The sequence below is a fragment of the Somniosus microcephalus genome, chromosome 7 (genome assembly GCF_052327205.1).
Source record: "Somniosus microcephalus isolate GS21.2 chromosome 7, FLI_Smic_1.0, whole genome shotgun sequence".
NCBI lineage: Eukaryota > Metazoa > Chordata > Chondrichthyes > Squaliformes > Somniosidae > Somniosus > Somniosus microcephalus.
This window is the reverse complement of record NC_140993.1, coordinates 178144273-178168147: the sequence shown is the minus strand read 5'-3', so window position 1 is coordinate 178168147 and position 23875 is coordinate 178144273. Positions and strand designations below refer to the sequence as shown.

Genomic DNA, 23875 nt, shown 5'->3' with positions numbered 1-23875 from the left:
ATAGGAAACAACAAGAGAACGGAGTTGGCTGAATCCAGTATCCACACAATCTCCAAGCCAGAACAACAGTATGAGCATTCCTGAGATGCTATTACTGGCATTATAGGCTGCGTCAGGAGGTCTGCTGCAGATGGCCAGGAAGTGACCGTGCGCTCCATGGTGGACTGTAGAGCTTCGATGCATCAGGAAATGAGTGCACAGATCTCTGACACTTACTTGCATACAATTTACACCCTACTTGAAAATCATTGACAAAATTCACCTAGTGATATTCTTGTGTATAGGAACAGGAGTAGGTCATTCAGGCCTTCAAGCCTGTTCTGCCATTCAATTAGGTCATGGCTGATCTGTATCTTAACTCCACCTTTCCACTACCCTGTGTGTGAAGAAGTGCTTTCTGACATCGCCCCTAAATGGCCCAGCTCTAATTTAACAGTTTTGCCCCCTTTTTCTGGACTTCCCTCACACCCCCCTCCCCCAACCAGAAGAAAGTTTGTCTTTATCTACCCCATCAAATACTTTAATCATCTTAAACACCTCAATTAGATCACCCCTTAATCATCTATACTCAAGGGAATACAAGCCTAGTCTGTGCAACCTGGCCTCATAATTTAACCCTTTTAGCCCCGGTATCCCCTCCAAGGCCAATATATCCTTCTTGAGGTGCGGTGCCCAGAATTGAATATAGTACTCCAGATGGGATCAAACCAGAGCTCTGTACGCTTGTAACATAACTTTTACTCCTTTGTACTCCAGCCCTCTTGCGGTAAAGGCCAACATTTCGTTAGCTTTTAAAATTATTTTTTGCACCTGTCCGCTAGCTTTCAGTGATTTCTGTACCTGAACCTGTAAAAATCTCTGCTCATCCACAGCTCCTAGCTTCTCGTCATTTAGAAAATACTCTGATCCATCTTTCTTAGGTGCAAAGTGGATGACCTCACTTTCCTACATTGAACTCCATCTGCCACAGTTTTGCCCACTCACTTAATCTATCAATGTCCCATTGCAACTTTCTGCTCCCATCTACACTATTTACTGTGCCACCTAACGTCATCAGCAAATTTAGATATACGGTTTCTATTCCTTCATCCAAGTCATTTATAAATATAGTGAAAAGCTAAGGCTCCAGTACAGATCCCTAGGGGACACCACCAGATACATCCTACTAATTTGAGTACATACCCATTATCCCTACTCTCTGTCTCCTATCCAATTACCTATCCAAGGCAATAGGTTGCTTCCAATTCCATGTGCTCTCATTTTTGTTAACAGCCTCTTATAACTTGTCAAATGCCTTCTGGACAGTCATATAAATAACATCCATAGACACTCTCTTATCTAATTTTGTTACCACCTCAAAAAATTCAACTGGGTTCATTAGACATGGCTTATCCTTTACAAATCCATGCCAACTCTCTCTGACCTGCTCATATTTGTCCAAATGCTCAGTCACTCTGTCCCTAATAACAGATTCAAGTAACTTTCCCATAACTGATGTTCGAATAATAGGCCTATAATTTCCCTGTTTATCTCTCCTACCCAAAATAGAGTAGAAGGATTAGCACTATTTTTTCAGGTGGTATTTGGATGCTAAATCCAGGAAAACTGTCTCCATTACATCTTACAGAATTTAGTGAATACAATACACTTCAATCATTATTTTTGGATACATACAAGTACTGCCGGTTTTATGGTACTGTTGACAGTCAGGTTATCCCACAGCATGGTGCAATATCAGATTTATAGGATTATGGCCCATGTCCATAATTCCCCATATGGAGAGTTCACGATCTACATTAGTCCAGCAGGAGAAGCACGCCCCCACAAAAGGGAAAGAAAACTGGAATGCAAGTTAATGCACAGCACTTTTACACACCACCTACTGTATAGATACAGAGAAAAGGGCAGGGATCAAATGAACTACTCACTCATTTGAAATAATGGTGGGTGACTTGAAGATTGAAAGGCAGGGATTGGGAGGGGGAGGGGAGAAGAGATTTAGGGATAAGAAATTTGTACATTTATGCATTTAATACTACACAGTAACAACTCTGCTGATGGGTGGGATTAAACTGAACAGTAGGCACCATGTATTGGGTTATAAATAGTGTTGTAAATAGTGTGCCATATTTGGTTATTCTGTCATCAGTAGGAAATTCCAGTGTCTTGCTTCTTACTTTGCGTGGTAGCTTTTTTGCAAGAAAATGTACCCGGAATTTAACCAGCAGGTGGCTGGAGTAAATAAGCACATACACTAGTCAACTGGTTTCTATGTAAATGGCATCATTCCTCAAGATGGGGCAAAAGGGCAACCAAAATGAGTATTTTATGAAGAAAGTATCAAAAATAAAACATTTTCAGGGGTATACAATGAGTATTTGTGGGTACCTTAATGTCCATTGTTGAAAATTTAGAGAACAGCTATTCTACAGTCTAAAAATGATTTTCTTTGATTTTGCATATCACTGCATATGCTATTTCTCACAGATTACTGTTCAATTTTTAAAAATCTCACCCCATCCTCCTCAAATTTTTGGCATCCCGTCCCATAAGTAATTCCCAACTGTGCACTCTAGCTGACTTTTCACAAAAAATTGTATTGTACTCAACAGTACTCTCAAAATGCAAATGTACTGTTTTTCAACAGGGAAACAAAAGCAGTTTTTTTTTGCCCTGTAGTGCAATCCAGAACTAATAGACAAATTTTATATGGCTGTGATGTAAAGGGGAAACGCTTGGAAGTAGCACTATTACTCTGGCTATTATAATGCAACCACCAAAGCAGAATTAGACATCAGATGCATAGCTAAAACATAACACAAAGAAATATATTCCATTGATTAATAATGGTTTACTTAACATTGTAACCAAAACAAAACAAAACCCTACTTAGATTGGCAGATATTTTTGATTCTATCAGCACAAATAGAATACATGCAAAAGTTGTAAGATTGATAAAACACCAATTTCATCAAGGTAAGAAATATCAATGCATTTCCCCAATTTCTGAACCTAGTGCAGCAAAAGCCACAGGTTAAGTGCAGTGCAAAACTTCTACTACACTACCCCAACATGTCTTAATATCAGCCTTTGAAGAGTGCCTCCTATTGTATCAGAGTTCTTGCAACTTCAGTCCTCTTAAGCCATAGAGTGATTCGATCTTCGTGTCAGCTTGTACAGAATTATTGACCATTGCGTTTAAATCCATGCCCACTCGGAAATGCCAAAGGTTATTTCATGCAAGACGCTGAATGTTGGGAGAGAGAAGGAATTTTCATTCAATCAGTCTGGGCAGGATTTGAACTTGGCTCCCAGAGGCAAAAAGAACTGAATCTCTCAACTTTGTTATCCCTACTACTTTTTTTATTTAAAAAAGTTAACCCTTGAGCCTATTGTGACGTTTTAATACTAGTGTCATTTAAACTAATCAATTTCATCTTTTAAAGGTGAGAAAGGAAAGAAAAATTCATAATTATTCCATTTTCAACTGAACTATCCTTTTACTTATTCTCTAGCATTACTGCCATCAGGAAAGCATAAACGTTGTTTGTCTATGTTAAAGCAAACTCAGCACGAGAAAAGCCATTTCAGTTGTAATATTTAGTAAGTTGCAGCCCTATGTTGATCTTTTGAATATTTGTGGGCACATATTTTATGTAATGGAAAATTAACCACTTAATACATTTTCATAGAGTTTTTCTAAAGAACTTTTTTTGGATCATCTACCCCATGTATTTTTCCTCATTCTTTTTATATAGTTCATTCATCATCCATACATAAATGATTGACACATTATTCAAAAATTATAATATACTTGCTTCGAAATTGCTTCATCCTTGCAGTTGTCACAATCCATGTGATCTCCTCCAGCCTACTATAAAGTCTCATTCTGGATTTTCACTTTATCTTTTTGATGGATGAAGCAACAGCTACCGAGACCATTTTTTTCTTCTTCCTCCCCTCCCCTCTCCTTTCCTTTCCAGAGGGCATTGACTTCTTGCTGGGTTCAAGCGGACTGGTCATCCTCCCATACTTTGCCAAAGTGATCATTTTTCTTGTGTGAATAGCTATTGGATTGGATAGGAATCAGGAACAGAATCTCTGTCTGATTTTACTTTGCATAATCCAAGGCTGCATGGTCAGCATAACTCAACTAGGGAGCTGTAGAAACTAGGTTTACACAATGTAATTATACATACAGGTTGGGCCTGACTGACTGACTAATGAACTCTCACTGCAGTGTGCGTACTCAGCTAAACAAGCCCCTCTGGCCACAGCACAAACAAAAAAACCCTCATCCAAAATACCTCAAAATTACTATTTCGAAGCACATACACAAAAAATTTCAATGTTGATTTTTTTTCTTCTGCCTCTTGCTTCTGGTTGCCACAGGATTCTCTCTCTTTTTCCCTCCTCTCTCTCCTCTTCCCCCCCCCAACACACACACACAAATTCCAGCACCTAAAGCTCAGGTAAAATATCCAACTCTGGAACAATTTACAACTCTAGAACTGAAGCAGAATTCAAGCCCCAGAAGCACAGGCCTGAACACGGAAAAATTCTCATTAGCATTTCTAAAGCTAAATGGCAAATTTTAGTTTATTCCCCCACCCAAATGAGTAATTTTTAAAATGCATTTGTTATATTAATTTTTATCTGTATACAGTGAATGAAAATGAAGCAGGAAAATAGCAGCCAAAAACGTGAAGACAGTTGAGCATTTTGATTGGTTCATTGAGTTGGAGCCGCAGGATCCATTCTACTGAGTTTGAAAATCGGGTAATTTGATTTAATGGCTATACTGTGCTTACTCATTACTGACTGGAAGCTTTCCTACTTATCTGAATTGGCTAAAATAGCCCATTAACTAAATACAAAGCAAAGTGTGGCCATTTGAGTCAATCACAAGTTGGGCGAGGAGCTCCAATCAGCTGCCTCCATTTATGATTTGGTAATGGGGGTAATTTAGTGCAAGGATCAACTATGATGTTATACACTTTATTCTGCAACATGGGACATTTGGTGCCATTTTGCTTCTTGAATGTGATAATTTGGTATTACACCAAGGATCTTGTGTTGCCACTTCCTCCAGGATCAATTTGAAACATTTCAAGTTCTTTAAGAATTTTGATAGGCCATATACTGCAAGTTATGTGATGTAGAAACACCAAGTACTACTTATGGATGCCAAGGTCCCGGCAGACTGGAAAACTGCTAATGTAACACCCTTATTTAAAAAGGGCAGTAGACAGAAGGCTGGAAACTATAGACCGGTTAGCCTAACATCTGTGGTAGGTAAAATTTTGGAGTCCATTATTAAGGAGACAGTAACAGGACATTTGGATAATCATAATTTAATAAGACAAAGTCAGCATGGTTTTATGAAGGGGAAGTCATGTTTGACAAATTTGCTGGAGTTCTTTGAGGAAGTAACATATAGGGTGGATAAAGGGGAACCAGTGGACGTAGTGTATTTAGACTTCCAAAAGGCATTTGACAAGGTGCCACACAAAAGATTATTGCTTAAGATAAAAAATCACGGGATTGGGGGTAATATTCTGGCATGGATAGAGGATTGGCTATCTAACAGAAGGCAGAGAGTTGGGATAAATGGTTCATATTCAGACTGGCAATCAGTAACCAGTGGTGTTCCGCAGGAGTCAGTGCTGGGTCCCCAACTCTTTACAATCTATATTAACGATTTGGAGGAGGGGACCGAGTGTAACACATCAAAGTTTGCAGATGATACTAAGATGGGAGGGAAAGTAGTGAGTGAGGAGGACATAAAAAACCTGCAAGGGTGATATACCTATCAATTCCTCCAATAAAAGGCGAAGAGTTACGAAGGTGACTAAAGGTTTTTATTGACTAAATAACAGAGCCCACTCTCGTGGGTGATCCGATCTAAGCAGGAGGAATACCAGCCAGTCGCTCACCTTTATACCTGGCCTGGTGGGTGGAGCCAAGGCGGAGTCGGCAGTGGTCATCCCAGGTATAGCAGTGTGGCAAGAGGCGACCTCGTACCGTGATACAATAGTGGTCAGTGATACAGTTATAACGAACAGTGGTGAACAGTGCTAACTACTAACAGTGATACGATAGTGAACGTGGTTTACCACATTCACCCCTTGTTTAGAATTAAGTCCGGCGGGGTGAAGTGTACTACCAATTCTGGTAGGTCAGTCTGTCCGGAGGCTTCGTAAGCCTCTCCGATCGCCGCAGCGGTGGTGTTGCCTTATCCGGTGCTGGTGCCTTATCCGGTGTTGATGCTGGTGTTTGCGTGGTCGGCGAGGGCTCGTGGGGTTCCGGCATGCCGTCTACCTGGACTGAGGTTGGGGGGGGGGGGTGGTGGCGGTGTTTCCGGATCGGCTGAGGGTGCGAGGTCTCGTAGGGAGACAGTGTCCTCCCGCCCGTCTGGGTACGCCACGTAGGCGTACTGGGGGTTGGCGTGCAGGAGGTTCACCCTCTCGACCAGGGGGTCTGTTTTATGGGTCCTCACATGTTTCCGCAGCCAGACCGGCCCCGGGGCGGTCAGCCAGGTTGGTAGAGTGGTTCCCGTAGTCGACTTCCTGGGGAAAACGAACATTCGTTCATGGGGGGTGGTGTTAGTGGCCGTGCAAAGTAATGACCGGATGGAGTGCAGCGCTGTCGGGAGGACTTCTTGCCAGCGGGAGGTTGGGAGGCCCTTAGACTTTAAGGCTAAGAGGACGGCCTTCCATACCGTCGCGTTCTCTCTTTCCACCTGACCGTTACCTCTGGGGTTGTAGCTGGTGGTCCTGCTTGCTGCAATACCTCTCTCTAGGAGGAATTGCCGGAGTTCCTCGCTCATGAAGGAGGAGCCCCGGTCGCTGTGTATATAGTTCGGGAACCCGAACAAGGCGAAGAGGGCATTCAGGCACTTAATGACCGTGCTACTGGTCATGTCGGGGCAGGGGAAGGCAAAGGGGAAACGGGAGTACTCATCAACGATGTTGAGGAAGTACACATTACGGTCAGAGGACGGGAGGGGCCCCTTAAAGTCGATGCTCAGGCGCTCGAAGGGGCGGGTGGCCTTGATCAGGCTTGCTCGGTCCGGCCTATAGAAGTGCGGTTTGCACTCCGCACAGGTCTGGCAGTTCCTGGTCATGGTCCTGACCTCCTCGATGGAGTAGGTCAGGTTGCGGGCCTTAATGAAATGGTAGAGTCTGGTGACTCCGGGGTGGCAGAGCTGGTCGTGGAGGGTCTGAAGCCTATCGATATGCGCGCTGGCGCATGTCATTCGTGAAAGGGCATCAGGGGATTCGTTCAGCTTGCCTGGCCGGTACAAGATCTCATAATCGTAGGTGGAGAGCTCGATTCTCCATCTCAAAATCTTGTCATTCTTGATTTTGCCCTTCAGCTTGTTATTAAACATGAAAGCCACCGAACGCTGGTCGGTGAGGAGGGTAAATCGTTTGCCTGCCAGGTAGTGCCTCCAGCGCCGTACTGCCTCCACGATCGCCTGGGCCTCTTTCTCGACCGACGAATGTCGGATCTCGGGGCCCTGTAGGGTCCTTGAGAAGAAGGCCACTGGCCTCCCCTCCTGGTTTAGGGTGGCGGCTAAGGCGAAGTCGGATGCGTCGCTCTCCACCTGAAAGGGGATGGACTCGTCCACTGCGTGCATCGTGGCCTTGGCTATGTCTCCCTTAATGAGGGAGAAGGCCGCGCACGCCTCCTCCGTGAGGGGGAAGGAAGTGGCTTTCAGGAGGGGTCTGGCTTTGTCCGCGTAATTGGGTACCCATTGGGCATAGTAGGCGAAAAGCCCCAGGGTTCTCCTAAGTGCTTTAGGGCAGTGGGGGAGGGGTAGCTCCATGAGGGGGCGCATTCTTTCTGGGTCGGGGCCGATGATTCCGTTCTCCACTACGCAGCCGAGGATGGCAAGGCGCGTGGTGTTAAACACGCATTTCTCCTTATTGTAGGTGAGGTTCAGCCGTTGGGCCGTACGGAGGAATTTCTCCAGATTCGCGTCATGTTCCTGCCGGTCGCGGCCGCAGATAGTGACGTTATCTAGGTAGGGGAATGTAGCCTGCAGTTCGTTCTGGTCAACCATCTGGTCCATCTCCCTTTGGAAGACCGAGACCCCATTAGTGACACCGAAGGGGACCCTAAGGAAGTGGTATAGGCGCCCATTCGCCTCGAAGGCGGTATACTGGCGGTCCTCAGGGTGGATAGGGAGTTGGTGGTAGGCCGACTTCAGGTCGATGGTCGAGAATACTTTATACTGTGCAATCTGATTGACCATGTCAGATATGCGGGGGAGGGGGTATGCGTCCAGCTGGGTATATCTGTTTATGGTCTGGCTGTAGTCGATGACCAGGCGGTTTTTATCGCCGGTCTTTACGACTACGACCTGGGCACGCCAGGGGCTGCTGCTCCCCTCGATAATGCCCTCTTTCAGGAGGCGCCGCACCTCAGAGCTAATGAAGGCTCTGTCCCCGGCGCTATACCGCCTGCTTTTGGTAGCGACGGGTTTGCAGTCAGGGGTAAGGTTAGCAAACAGAGAGGGTGGCGGGACCTTGAGGGTGGAGAGGCTGCAGGTGTTACGCGGTGGGCGGTTTAACGTTTGCTGGTTGTTGACTGTGAGTGGGGGGAGGGGTCCACCGTATGCTAGGGTTACGCTTTGGAGGTGGGATTGGAAGTCCAGCCCTAGTAGGACGGCAGCGCAGAGATGGGGGAGGACGAGGAGTTTAAAGTTTTTATACTCCGTGCCCTTAACCGACAGGGTCACGACACAGTAGCCGCTGATGTCCGTGGCGTGGGACCTCGATGCCATCGAGATTCGGCTGCGCGTTGGTAGGACAGAGAGGGAGTAGTGGCTCACCGTGTCTGGGTGGATGAAGCTCTCCGTGCTTCCGCTGTCGAACAGGCAGGTCGTGGCGTGGCCGTTCACTTTGATGTCCATCATTGACTTGGACAGATGGTGCGGGCGGGCTTGGTCCAGGGTGACGGAAGCTAGTGTGTAGCTGAGCGAGTCGTTGTCATCTGCGGGCGAGGTGAGTAAAATGGCGTCTCCCACGAGGTAGGGCCCCATGAGGCACTATTGGGGTCGGTTGCCTTAATCAAAGATGGCCGCCCCCATGACTCATGTGTGGGGATGCTGGCCTCAGTTGCCCTAAACAAAGATGGCCGCCCCCATGACTCATGTGTGGGGATGCTGGCCTCAGTTGCCCTAAACGAAGATGGCCGCCCCCATAGTTCGCATGCGGCACTGCTGGCCTCTGAGGATCCGCTCCTGCAGGCCTTGGAGAAGTGGCCTTTCTTCAGGCAGGTTTTACATATGGAGTTCTTGGCTGGGCAGCGCGACCTCGGGTGCTTCTCCTGGCCACAAAAAAAACAGCCGGCGGCCCGATCGCGGATGCCCGATGTCGGGGCCGGTGCCGGGGCCGGTCGTGTCCGGGACGCCGACGCAGAGGTAGGTCCCGGGGGCGGCGCTGGGAAGGGTGCTGTGGTAGGGGTCGGGCCCGAGTCCCAGGGTCGCGAGCAGTACCTGGTGAATGCTTCCTGATCTTGGTGGGCCACTTCCAGGGAGATAGCGAGGGCTTCAGCTTTTTCCATGCTGAGGTCTTTAGCTTCCAGCAGTCTTTGCCGTGAGTACTCGGACCGTAGGCCTTTCAGGAATGCGTCGCGGATATTATCTTCAGTATTTTCGGCTGCCGACACCGATTTAAACTCACAGTTCCTGGCGAGTGCATATAGCGCCTGTGAGAATTCGGCTACTGATTCTCCTGGCTGTTGCGGCCGTGATCTTAGGAGGTGCCTAGCGTACATGTAGTTTACCGGGGTCCGGTACTTCTGTTTCAGCAGGTTGATGGCGGTCTCGTAGGTAGTCATGTCCTCGATGAGAGTGTATACTCTCGGGCTCAGTTGTGCCTGCAGGACACTTAGTTTGGATGCCTGAGGGACGCTGGATTCTCTCAGGTATGATTCGAAGCAGACCAGCCAGTGTTTAAAGTCTGCGGCTGAGTTTGCTGCTCGTGGGTTCAGGTCCAGGTACGGCGGTCTGAGGGCTCGCAGCCAAGCTGGCTGGTGTGGCTGTGCTCCTGGGAGCTGCGCTGGTGGCTCCTCCGCCGGTTGTGACTCGTTGTCGGACATCATTAAATTTAGTCAATAAAATTGATATACCTATCAATTCCTCCAATAAAAGGCGAAGAGTTACGAAGGTGACTAAAGGTTTTTATTGACTAAATAACAGAGCCCACTCTCGTGGGTGATCCGATCCAAGCAGGAGGAATACCAGCCAGTCGCTCACCTTTATACCTGGCCTGGTGGGTGGAGCCAAGGCGGAGTCGGCAGTGGTCATCCCAGGTATAGCAGTGTGGCAAGAGGCGACCTCGTACCGTGATACAATAGTGGTCAGTGATACAGTTATAACGAACAGTGGTGAACAGTGCTAACTACTAACAGTGATACGATAGTGAACGTGGTTTACCACAAAGGGGACATAGACAGGCTAAGTAAGTGGGCAGAGATTTGGCAGATGGAATACAATACTGGAAAGTGTGAGGTTATGCACTTTGGCAGGAAAAATCGTAGAGCAAGTTATTATCTTAATGGCAAGAAACTTGAAAGTACTGAAGTACAAAGGGATCTGGGGGTCCTGGTGCACGAAACTCAAAAGGTTAGTATGCAGGTGCAGCAAGTGATTAAGAAGGCCAATGGAATGTTGGCTTTCATTGCTAGGGGGATAGAATATAAAAATAGGGAGGTATTGCTTCAGTTGTACAAGGTATTGGTGAGACCGCACCTGGAATACTGCATACAGTTTTGGTGTCCATACTTAAGAAAGGACATACTTGCTCTCGAGTCAGTACAAAGAAGGTTCACTCGATTAATCCCGGGGATGAGGGGATGGACATATGAGGAGAGGTTGAGTAGATTGGGACTCTACTCATTGGAGTTCAGAAGAATGAGAGGCGATCTTATTGAAACATATAAGATTATGAAGGGGTTGGATCGGGTGGATGCAGGGAGGATGTTCCAGATGATGGGTGAAACTAGAACTAGGGGGCATAGTCTTAGAATAAGGGGCTGCTCTTTCAAAACTGAGATGAGGAGGAACTACTTCACTCAGAGGGTGGTAGGTCCATGGAATATGCTGCCCCAAAAAGCTGTCGAAGCTACATCATTACATAAATTTAAAACAGAAATAGACAGTTTCCTAGTAGAAAAGGGAATTAAGGGTTACGGGGAGCGGGCAGGAATTTGGACATGAGTCTAGGTTCGGATCGGTCATGGCCCTGTGGGTAGCGGAGCGGGCCCAGGGGCCGTGTAGCCTGATCCTGCTCCTGTTTTTCGTGTGTCTAATGCTGTTAGATTCAGGAGATAGTCCTGTCATAGTGGATTGGCGGTTAGGATCAGATCAGCCATGATCTTATTGAATGGCGGAGCAGGCTCGAGGGGCCAATTGGCCTACTCCTGCTCCTATTTCTTATGTTCTTATGTTGGAAAGGTCAAGTAACTACAGGCACCGACTAAATACAAAATGTTAAGAGTCCAAATTCAAAGCACGATGACACATTTTATGGCACCAGGACTAGAACATAAACAATGAAAGAAACTGCAAAACAAATAAGCTACTAGTGATAACTGGTGCAATGGATTGTAAGCAAATAACTGAAACACCAGGTTATAATTACCCCAATGGCCCTATGGGTAAACTCGGTCTGGCTTTGGTAAAAAGCCAGACTGAGCAGGTAAATCCAAGGTTTCATTTGCGGTCTATATTTACTGATCAGCTTTCAGCAAGGGTACCATTAGTTGTGCTGTAATTTTGACTAGAGAGAGGAGTCTGCTAATAAACCAGCCAGTATTCCCCATTCCCGATTGCAATCCAATGGAAGCACACGGGGGTCATTTTCATCATCACCACTTGAGCAATAAATTGGCGGGCTGGGGAGGATTACCTGCCTGCTATTAAACTGTCTGATTTTAATTTCCACTGAAATCGGTAGAAAGTTGGGCGATTTCTACAATGGGTGGACGATCCAGCCCACAGGTTTACTGCCCAAGTGCTGAAGACAAAAATACCACCCCATGCGTATGGATTTTGGGCAAGGACAGGCTCCCTCTCATTGGTTAAACAGCATTCACTGTCAGGCACTACACATGAAAAATGAAAAACGGTTACCTGAAGCTTGCCAGGACCCATGGAATTGTGGCCTAGCACATCAGTAGCTTTAGGAGAGAAAATTAGACAAACTTTGTAAAAAAATAACTACGTGGTTGAATAATCCTTCTTGGTCTGATGGAACAATAAAAAGAACAAACTGAAGTGCAAATCCAATATAAGGCTTTGCATGCAGTGTGTGCTAGAGAGATCATATGACACACATTACCACTGTAGGAATAAATCTTAGAAAGTTCTATCTACTCGGCTGATTGCTTGTTCACTGTATATGGAAGATTAATTATTTTCCCACAAGTTCCTCTGAAAATATCTTAAACCATTTTCTTCTTGTATTGTGCAAAAATCTAGTCTGTACACTACGGTCTAGAAATCTGATCACACCCAGGGTGCACACTGCACGCGCCTGTTGCAATTGGATCCTGGGCCGGATGTAATTTTTGTTACTGCTATCTGCATTACTCATTCACTGCACACCTGTAAAGGGGGGTCGTGGGGGTGGAAATTGGATGTCTGACGCCAGATAAAGGCAGCCAGCACCTCTTAAAGGGGAGGTGCATTCTGGCTGCAGACACACTGATGTGCCTCAATGAATCCGAGACTCAACGTTAACGGAGCAAAGCAAGGCTTTTATTAACTCAGAAAGTAATACAGTGGAGAAGTGTCTCTCATCCAGAGATCTGTTGTACTGCCTGTGAGACACGCTGGGGCCTGCTTAAGTAGGGGCCAGGTATGGGCGGAGCCCTACACACAATACAATACAGGTAAGGAAATGAAACTGAAACTAAACTCCCCTGCTTGTCACAGGCACAATCAAACACAGAGAATACAGAGTGCCTGATGAATGGCATATTTCATCACACACACACCAGAGAAACACTTTTGGAAGGCGAGATATGGTTTCCTGCGTAGGGCTCGCCTCCTCCTCCCTTTCTGGCAGCTGCTACTGCTCTCTGGTGTCTTTCTTGTTGCTCCCCCTAATCCTCCAGCCCAAGGCATCCCCACCAGACCACATATGGTTTCAGCCAAATTATCTGCGAGGCAGCCCAAAAAATGTAAGACCAGCAAAATCTTGCTCTGTCTAGGCAAAGTGAACTTTCCAGTGATGAAACACACCAAAAAAAAAAGTTAACTAGCAGCCTGAAATTATAAACCAGCAACTAACCTGCAAGTACTGTATGATCGCTTTAAATATTGATGGTGAGGGAGGGGGTCTTCCTGCCAGTTTGCACCACGGGTTGCTGAGCAAGTTCAGCACGTGGCAAGTTAAACGTTGGGACATTCAAAAATTGAAAACAGGTCCTGCAAGAAGCGCAGCATCCCAATTCAAATTAAATATTCTATCCTTTAAGTAATCTCGACGTGTGCTCGAGGCCAGTGCATCCACCTTACCCAATATGGCGAGAGCCACACTTCCAGCCCTCCATATTGGGATCTCGGTAAGTTGAACTTTTAGACCTACATGTTTTACTACTGGAGGGAGAATGCTCCAACATACATAAAAAAAAACTAAAATTTCTTCTACATTTTTATCCTTCTCCAGTGTAAAGTCTTCCTGATGTTAAACATGCTACAATAAATACAAACTATTTACTCTTCTCTCGCTCCACTTTGGTTTCTACAATTTATGAATCTCTTGACTGTCAATTATTTCAAATATTTTTATGTATCACTCAAGATCAGTTTTAAGTCTTGTAATTGTATTTTTAGTGGCCCTGCATCATTCAAGCTCCTGTCCATCATCTAAGCCGTCCATTCCAGGAACATACATCACCTTGTCAGTCCAGCAAAAGAATAACTTGCATTTATTTGACACCTTTAATGTAGAAAACATCCCAAGATGCATCACATTGTTGTGGGGGGGAAAAATCTGAGCCAAAGGAGGAAAGATTAGGAGAGGGGGCCAAAGCTCACCCTCAATCCAACAGGTGGGTGTAAGAAGGAAGGTGGAGACACATAGGGGGAAAATGTGGTTGCTTTGCACCTCCCGCAAAGCAACTGGCGCCCGGGCGCGGCACCACCAATGCCTCCCACGAAATTCAGTGGGAGGTTAGTGGCGGCGCTAACAGCGCCCCGTGCTGCTGCGCCGCCGATTATGTCATCGCCGTGCGCAGCGCCCCGCTCCCGATCTTCGGTAGCGACCCCTGACTTACTGCCGGACGCTATGTCCGACGGGGTCAGGGGGGCCTAACTGTGGCCGGGGCGACGCTATTTAAAAGCAAGGTGCCGGGCGGCCATTTTTGTTGCTGGCCGCCTACCAGCACCTGCCTCCGCTCCCGTCCCCGGCCTCCTGACTCGCCCTCCCCGTGGAGTGCCGGCTGCACTCCATGTGCCGGGCTCTTTCGCTGGCACTCTGAACCCCGGTGACCCAGCTGGGCCCCGGGTTGCGCTGCGCAAGGCCCCTCCCTTTAAGGGGAAGGCGGCCTGCAATACTGTGGCACATCGTGGCGCTGCGGCACGTAGCGCCGTGATATTCCCTCGCCGCGCCCCAAGAGGAAGGCGGGGCGCTTCCAGTAGTGCCCTGCTTCCCTCTTGGGGCGCTACCGCTCAATTTCGGCCACGGGGCACTAATTTTTCCGGGGCACTAAAAGTAGCGCGACTCAATTTTTCCCCCAAAGGAGTTTATGGAGGGAATTCTAGAGGGTGCAACCTAGGTCAGGGAAGGCATAGCTGCTAATGCTAAGACAAAAGGTAGGGGCTGCAAGAGTCAGAGGAATGCATAATTAGGAGAGGGTTGGAGAGCAGGAGTCACAGAGATAGAGAGGGATAAGCTATAGAAGAATTTAAACACAAGGGAGAAATTTGAGGTGTCGTAAAGCCAATGTAGATTAGCAAGGAAGGGGTGATGGGCATCATGGAGTTTTTGATACCAACAGCAGTTTTGAAGGAATAGAAATTTACGGAGGGTGGAGAATGGGAGGCCGTCCATTGGAGCAATCGAGGCTGGATGTAACAAAGGCAGGTATGGGGCTTCAGCAGTAGATTGATGAGGTACAAATGGAGATGGGTGATGTTATGGAGGTGATAGTAGGTTGTCCTTTTGAAAGAGATGATATGAGGTTGAAAGCACAGTTTGGAATTGAACAGAGCACCAAGGTTGGAAACAATCTGGTTCACCCTGAGACAGCGGCCTGGGAGGAATAACGGAGCTGGTGGTGGGGGTACAGGTTTGTGGCAGGAGCCAAAGACATTGGCTTTTCCAAATATTTAGCTGTAAGAATTTATGGCTTATCCAAGGACACTGGGGCTATGGAGTCTGGAGGTGATAAGAGCATAGATAAGCATTTCAATGGCAATGTGGCTGAGGAAGAGGTAGAGACACGCAGATTTCCAGCACCCACAGAATGTTGCTTTTGTAAATGTTAGGCCTTGTTGGATTAAGTGTAACTGGGATTTTAGCAGCATATTGACTGCTAAACAAACGTTATGGCCCTGAAAAACTAATTTTAATTTTGTGGAGTGTGAAATTTCTCCATAATGATGAAAATTACAATTTTTATGAAACTTAAAAAAAATTCAACTTAAGTTTGTTCATATTTATTTTGCTCTCTTTTTTATTAAAGTCTGAATAAAAGCAACTTCACTTCCTGGTTCCCCATCTGAGAATTGTGTATTGTGATTGGCTGCTTAGACAGCATGTTGACATCACAGCAGCACACACTAGGAATTCCCCTCTATTCTACACTGATCTGACTTGCGCGTCGAGAAAGGCAAACTTTATGCCACAGAGATCGCAAGATCTTTGTGGACATCTTTCTTTGGGGCCAGCGGTGACGCCTCCGCATCGCCACTGACCGCAAATTCCAGGTCACTATTCTACTTTGAGCACCTCGTGTAACATCAAAGTACTCCCAGGTCAGATATAGCCACGTAACCTTGTGAAAAACATATCCTGTTGCACCAGTGTGATTTTTTCCCACATCATTCATCAATATGACCTTGCTAAGTAAAAATGATAATTTGGTTCTGAATTGTAGATCATTTTGTGCTGTGGAATTGTGCCCATAAGAAAGGAGCTGACCGGTCAAATTCATTTCATGTGGGACCTTTACAGCTGTTAAAGGGAAGAGATTTCATCCCAATAATGTGGGCTCAATGCAAACAGTAATACTCAAATTTGCTATACTCTGTAATGAATGAAGCATGTACTGAATTACATAAATTTTAAGCATCATTATAACTTATTAAAAGTGCATCAAAACCAAAATTATATTTACAGTACTTACATCAGGTAAGTATTCAGCTAATTCGCTTAATATGCAAATAGTCAAACTGATATACAGAACATAAACAAAGGATAAGTTTAAAAGTGGGTCATTTTAGCCCGCAATTAAAAAATGCTGACTATAGTGGGTAATCAGAAAAGGCATAGTAAAACATCTCTCCCTTATTAGAGAAAAATAGGTCTAATGTTGTTTCCTTTTTTGACGTGCTGTAATCTTCTAACACAATTATGCCATATCGAAGGCTTAAAACTGGGGCATTCAAATTTGTTTTATGTTTAAAAAAAGTGATTTAATGCGGTGTTCATAAATGCAGCCTGAATAAATGTGGGAGTCTCACACAAGAGGAAATGATTGTAATCATATAAAGTTGAAGCATGTTGCACTGCATAAAGTTTAAAAAAATCCTGTTGATACAAACATCCTACTTTTATTCAGATAATACAGAAGTACATCCCATGTGAAGAGAAACATCACTTGTCCTCAATGTCATGATCTTCAACACTTTTTGTATTCTTCCTATAGGTTTAGCTGAACTTCAAGGCCACTTACAGATTCTGCACTGGTGATGTAGCAGTGTTGGTCATGCCTCCATAGTTTTGAAAGGTTTCCATTGTTCTCTTAGATTTTCAATCATGTCAGGCAGGTTAACCAAGGAATATAAATGAGTCTTTATTTCTAAAGCTTTGACTTGGTTGTGCAATTTTCATTGACAAAGCACAGTGCTGCTGCGTTCAGACACTATACAGCGTAGCAAAAAGATGAGCAGACAGTTTGGTCATAAATCACCCCCTTTAATGCGGTTTGCAGATTCCCCCCCGCCCCCAAGACTGTGAGAAGTATTAATAGTTGAAAGGGGACAATTTTCCCTTTAAAATAAAGGCAGCAAAACATTTATCTCAAAAGGGGGGAAATTGAATTCAAAATGTCCACTTATCCATTAGTGACCAGCATTTGAATGACAAAATATGAAGTGATTTGATAAAACAAGAGTACTTCCAATTCAATTAGCATGAACATTACAAAAACTTCATTATATAATTATAAGCAACCCTACTTACTACTACGACACTATGATGAATAGCCAGTAAGTTAAGAATGACTCACCAACTTTACACACAGGTTCATTCTATCACAAGAGTAAAGTAATGTACGTTGAGAAGTGTAAGAAACTTATTGTTGGAGAATAAGCACCCAACAGAAAAAGATATCACTGTCTGTTAAAGCAAAATACTAAATAAATAAGATAAATACAAGGCAACTAATTTTGTTCTACAGCCAGTTTCACTGTCGATGAATCACCTACACAAGAGGCAAAGCAAACTTGCAGGTACATCTAATACAGCTCAAGCTGCACAAAGCAAAGGCAAAATTAATAAAAAGCTTATAGTTTGTGAAATGTATCTCATCTCAATTTGAACCAATCATTTGATTGGCTCTATTACTTACAGTAAGACTGAGTAAAAACTGGGATTTTCCTCTTTACTCTGTCCTCTTCCCTTTCCCCCCTTACCGCAGTCAGACATTTAGACTCAATAGTCACGATAATGGGCTATTTTTCCCAATTCAACATTCACAGGAACCCCTCCAAATAGTGTGGATAATGATTGGAATGTTGCCAATCTATAAATGGCAATAAATGCAGAACTGTAATCAACCAACAAGAGGCAGTCACAGACTATCAGAGACTATTAGAAAGCTGTGAGGCTTCCTTGTCTTCAGGTTACCAAGCAGAGCCAAGAGTTTAGAATTGGCATCTGAAATTATTAATTTTAATTATGAATTGCAATTTGACAAGAAATCCTCTTGTTACCACTAACTTAATTTCCAACTAATATTTTAAATGCAAAATATTAGTACGATAAAACTCCTAAAGAGTTAGTTAAAATTATTCAACCATTTTAATACTATTATAAAATATTTAAGTTGCAATACAGTATAATCCTAAAAATAAAACTGATTTAGCCATAAATTTAAACTTGAAAAAAATCAGTATCATGCAAATTGCTAAATTCTCATACCACAAAGCAGTAAAAAAAAAATCAGCTTAAACATTAACAAGATACATGAAAGACACATACCCAGACTAGCTGCAGTAAAATGGAAAAAGCTTAATCTTGCATTTCAGAAATCACAACACTGACAAAGCTGTGCAATCTGCTGCTAGGCATTCAGTGACCATTTAGAATTATTGTGGTGGTTGGAGAAAGTTTTTGATTTCAAAATAAATTCAAAAAAAATAAATCAAGCAATGTTACCAATGTGCATCCTGTGTCATGATCTGCCAGAACCAAACTATGGAGGTTTGCACACTCCAGAGATTTCAAGGTAGAAATTCTTTAGCAATTTTATATATAAAATGCCAGCTTATTTAATTGTAAATAGCTTTTAATTCTGTTTCAGATCCTTTTCCTGATTCACTTTCCTCAACTGTGCATTGCTTTCTCTGCCAGCTGCCATTTTGATTCAAATATAACCTGGAACTTCAAAATTGCTCCGTGCCACATAAATGAAGCCTAGAAGCCCACTGTGTTGGATCTCCAAGATACAACATTCTATTTCAGCAGAAAAGGGATAATCAAGCTGTATGAATGTAATAGCAGCTTTACGTGACAGAAATCAAATATAACAGTCCATGTAAGACAATGGGTTGTTGGTGCAACAATGCATTGTAGAAGGATAAATATCCAGTTGGTTTGGAGCCAAAATGTACGAATGGCATTAGGAAACCACATACAAAACATGCCAACAAGCAACTGTGGACATCAGTTATTCATCCCCAGCTAAATTTCATACAATATATTCCAACATGTTTAAAAAAATTAATTTCTTCCTTAAAAGTCAGAGCCACAGTGAACTGACGGCACAGATAAGATGGTTTGTACCATCCTTGAGCAGCCCAGTGGTGCAAATGTATTGGTGCATGAATGCATTACACCACTGATAGCTGGAATTTGGACTGCCAACTATAATTGTACAGTGAGCTCCTGATTTTAGTCAGGTCATGTAGAGGTGCTGCTGAGCACAGACTAGGCACTTTCAGAGAGAAGAAAATCTGCTCTTGCACACCTGCACGTGCCCAAAGCCTGTAAAAATGTCAAACATCAAAATGGCTCTATGATGACCAATGTATGCATGATTAGAATTCAAACTAGTGCACATTAATGCATCTGAACATGCAAAAATATATGGGATTACTTGCCTCCAGAAATTAACAGTATAATTTAGCATTTCCACTGGCTTGTGGATTTCAAATTATTTCCTGTTGCTCCAGACCCCCTAAACATCTTAAACTCTGGATCTTAGAATAGCAAAATCTTCAACCCCTTTCAAGTTGCAGTTACTATACCCTCAGATTTATTTTCTTACTTTTGCAGCACACACTGTTGCATGCCCTCTTATAGTCTTTACTGCATTTAAACTTAGTCTAAAGCACTACTACGTTAACATCTGTTCCAAATTTTGATAAATGCCAACTTACCAACCCAAGGGGCTACTAAAGCTAGGTATTCTAATGCAGCCGATCATGTTCCTTTGGAGGGTAGACTCTATGAAATGCGCCAGAAACACGAAATAAAGGCATTTTATAATGGATGCCAGTTTTATGTAGTAAAATTGATGAGAATACTCTGCAGTATTAAATTCCACAGCATATACAAAGTCCATTTTAACTGTTTAAAATTCCCCATACTATACAAGATAGCACCCAATTAATTTGCTGAGGTATTATTCAGGCTAAAACAACACACTTTAAACACCCGTATGCAAAATACAGTAATGGAAAGATTAACTGAACCGGCGAATTCTAAATAGTAAAGCCAATTTAACTTCATATGCTTTTCACGGGCTGCTGAACGCCGCAGAGGAGGATCTGTTGCCTATGTGAATAAGTGATTAACTGCAGAAAATTAGTCTTAGCTGATGAGTTCTAAACTGCCACATATAGGGACGTGTTAAGCTCAATAACTGCAGAAAAGTAAGTATGCAAGACTAGACAGAAATGTGTTTAAAACTGAAGTAACTTTTCAGGAAGTCATGCATACTTTTGAAGTTGTTAAAATAATAAGTTTAAAGGGCTATCTTCTGTTGTATGTACTTTCTCAGAAGAAAAAGACCTTTATTTGCTGCTTTCTTGTAGCCTACAGAGCCGTTTTATCTGCCATAGCAATGCAATCAAGTGCATCAGGAGCTAAGCTTAGAGCTGGTAGAATCGCTCCATACAGGTCTCATCACGGCTAGTAAAGAACTATGCATATAAATGCAAGATCTTCCGTACTGTATAACATGGAAAAGGCTCTAGAGTTTATGATCAAACTGCCATAGCACATACAGAAAAGAACTACCCAAAATAATTTATTTGCAAATATGATACAGGTGTGGTTGTTGTAGTGCCGTTTTGTATTCAGACAATACTCTCTCAGTTTAATACAGTAGAATCCTGCGTTCTATGGCTTTGCGGCAGATAGGGCATTCACTCATTCGATCGCCACAAAGCTGACATGTCCCATGTCCGCAGAGGAAGATCATGTTCTTCAAGCGATCCAGGCACACAGGGCACATAGTCTGAAACAGAAAACACCACATCAATCACTGATAGCTATCTGCATTTCAGAACATCAAATACACTGTGAGCATTTTGACATAACATTATTCTGAAGGTTTGGTCTTGTACAACACCCCATTTATTGGTACGTACTGGGATTGTGCACAACGGGAATTCTGTTGCATATGTGAAAAATTTATAACAAAGAAGGCTGAACGAGGTATTCACCCATGGTTTGAACTCAGTACCTTCCTCATTCTTTTCTTACAGCGTTACATAAATTTAATAAATGTACTTTCTACTGTTCATTCTGTCTGAACTGCATCAAAAGAAAAAAATATGCAACTACTTCACATAGGCAAGGTGTTCTCAGTCAGCTAAACTAATCCCATGCAATTTGTAGCCAAAGCAGCAGAACCGGTCTGCCACAAACAATTGGGCAGAAATTACTCAATGATGGTATTGTAGTAAAAAAGGGACAATATTACTTTATACTACAGCAGCTTAAAGACCCTTAATGAACCATTGGACATGCAGTAGTTACATCAGAGGTGTATATTAAAAAAGAGGACTCTTGCATCACTCTAGTCCCACATTTTCTGAGATGCATATCCCTATTCAAATTTTGGGGTGGGTGGGGATATTTACTTCACATTTGATATCAATATACATGATTGCAGTAGAAACATTCTAGAGAAACCATTTAAACACATTTAGCTATATAACTGGTGGTCATTTACTACTTATGAGGCCAATAAATGCTTCAATTTTACAATTCTGTAAGTTTTAATATCAAACTCAGCTATTCTTTTGGTCAACTAGGTGTTCTGACATGCACAGATATCTGTCACCATGCTCGAGTATCTTCAAACTAAGTTATAGAGGAATCCGCACAGGTAAAGTTTCTGTTTGCCTGAATTGGAGTGCATACTCTCACTCATTAGGGACACACTCCATTTAGTTTCTGTTAGCACAGGTGCAGGGTGGCAACAGCCATATTGTAGGGACTCCTCCTCAGTGTATACAGAGGTACCATTAGCGTTTAACAAGTTAATACGACACAGCTTATTATATAGCACTAGTAAGCTTCGTGCTACTTATCCAGCTAAGACCAAGCTACCCATTGGGGCACTGGCTTGCAGGGTTATCTAGAGTTCACTGGGAATAATCCAGTCCCCGTTGACAGGACTACCCCATCCAGGTCCCAATAATGAGCTAGGCCCGGTGGATCAAACATCAAGTGTCCTGGAGTAAAGCAGATTTTCCCCGATCAGTTACTGAACTACTGAGCATGCACTCGGGTCTAATCTTTCATCGCCAGAAGTGTCACCTTGGAGCCAACTAGGCTCCAATTACTGTCCCCTCATCTATGTGGCAAGTCATTAGTTGGTTATTATATACAACTAGTGAGCACGGGTTCGAGCCCATGCTAGGCAGACAGCAGTTACAAGGAACTCATGAGCTGCATACAACTAGTACAGCTCACCATAAAATGCATGATGTAATGTAATCATTTCCTTGACCTAAAGATTAACACACTGAATGGTGTTTCCACTAGTTGGAAATACAAATCTTCATCTAGTCATCTCTTTGCAACTCAATGTTGTTAAGAACCGAACTTTGGATATACAAACCCTTGGTCATGTCAATATAAAAATTAATTTGTTGAAAACATTTTCTCTGGAGTTAAATCCATAAGAGTTACACTCCGGATCTAAGTTTGCAATGTAACTTAGACATTACAGGCATATAGCTTTTAAGACCCTGACTAAATTTTGCAATGTAAATGTATTTTTAACATTCAAGTTAATTTCTCCATCTATTTTTTCCTAGCTCCTTACACCATTATCTAGTCAAGATAATGGATAACCAACCTGCTCCCAGACCATTATAATGGTGCTTCCACATTGGTCATTAAGTTGTGAAAAAGTGATCAGGGACACACAATTTTCACTTTTCCCTCTTCACAGAAAAGCACATTAACGTTGATTTGGCTTTTTTCTCTTCTATCTCCAACAAAAGACCTAGCAAAGATTTGTTATATACTACATGAATAATTAGGTATAAACCAGTGCCCTACAATTCCATTGGTCATCAGTATACTCCAGTAACACTTTAGTATTTTAACCAGTTGGGCCAAATGGCTTGTTTCTGTGCTGTAAATTCTATGCAAATTAAAATACTGCTATGTTCCTTCAAGGCTATCAATTTAGAAGAAAGGCTAATCTGTAGAAATCCCCAAGAGTTATTTTTTAATTAAATGAAGACCCAAGTTGAACTCAGAATAGACTGCTGGTAGTCTGTCAGAATCCCCTTTGCACAACTTCCTAATCCACTTTATTTGTATATTTTACAAAATTATATATCTGAGCATAATAAAAGTACATTTCAAGTCTGTCACAGCAATCCCACTCTCAGTTAGTCCTCATCTCCCTAGTGTTTGGTTTCCTTGAGTTCTCAAAGCAGAAATTGCATCTAAATTATTGTTTCATTTTCTGTAGCATTTTACCTGTTCCTTGATATCCTGTAACTGTTGCTGGAGCTTCTGCACATCTGCATTGACGTTGGTATTGTCCTTGTCTCGCTGAAGAGGAGTAATATTTCCACTACCTGCAATACAAGTAAACTCCTAAAGAGCCCATTTTGCTCAAAGATTTTTAATATGGCTTTTCAATGGTTTAACATCTATGGACACATATGACTGACATTGATCAAATGCAGTATCATCTACAAAGAACATTACTTGGTAACAACAAAAATATTGAAATGAGATTTTTTCACGGGTTGCCTAATATTTCACAGTACGTACTGATGAAGGACTTCATCCAACTGTGCTTATAAAGGTTTCTCTCATCTTCAAGTATATCCTATTTACTTTCATCTTGCAGTATTGTTAAAGAAGTCTCTTGTCATGGGTTCAAAGATCCTCATTACCTCCACTTATCTCCCAATAAGCAAATGAAAGCT

At 43.2% G+C, this 23875-nt stretch overlaps 1 protein-coding gene across 7 annotated transcripts in view; it reads right to left on the bottom strand.

Annotated features, from left to right (window-relative positions):
• The window catches only part of mib1 (MIB E3 ubiquitin protein ligase 1), a 298565-nt gene that overhangs the window by 15510 nt on the left and 259180 nt on the right, over positions 1 to 23875 (bottom strand). For 3 of the 7 annotated variants that reach the window (XM_085993274.1, XM_085993272.1, XM_085993273.1), the window contains 2 exons: positions 23418 to 23518; positions 16776 to 20928 (listed from right to left, as the gene is read on the bottom strand). The exons of the other annotated variants lie outside the window; for them this stretch is intronic. In XM_085993274.1, coding sequence (XP_085849400.1) covers positions 20788 to 20928; positions 23418 to 23518 — 242 coding nt within the window. In that variant the 3' untranslated portion in view covers positions 16776 to 20787. Of the gene's footprint in view, positions 1 to 16775; positions 20929 to 23417; positions 23519 to 23875 lie in introns of those variants that run through there. 7 annotated transcript variants of the gene reach the window in all.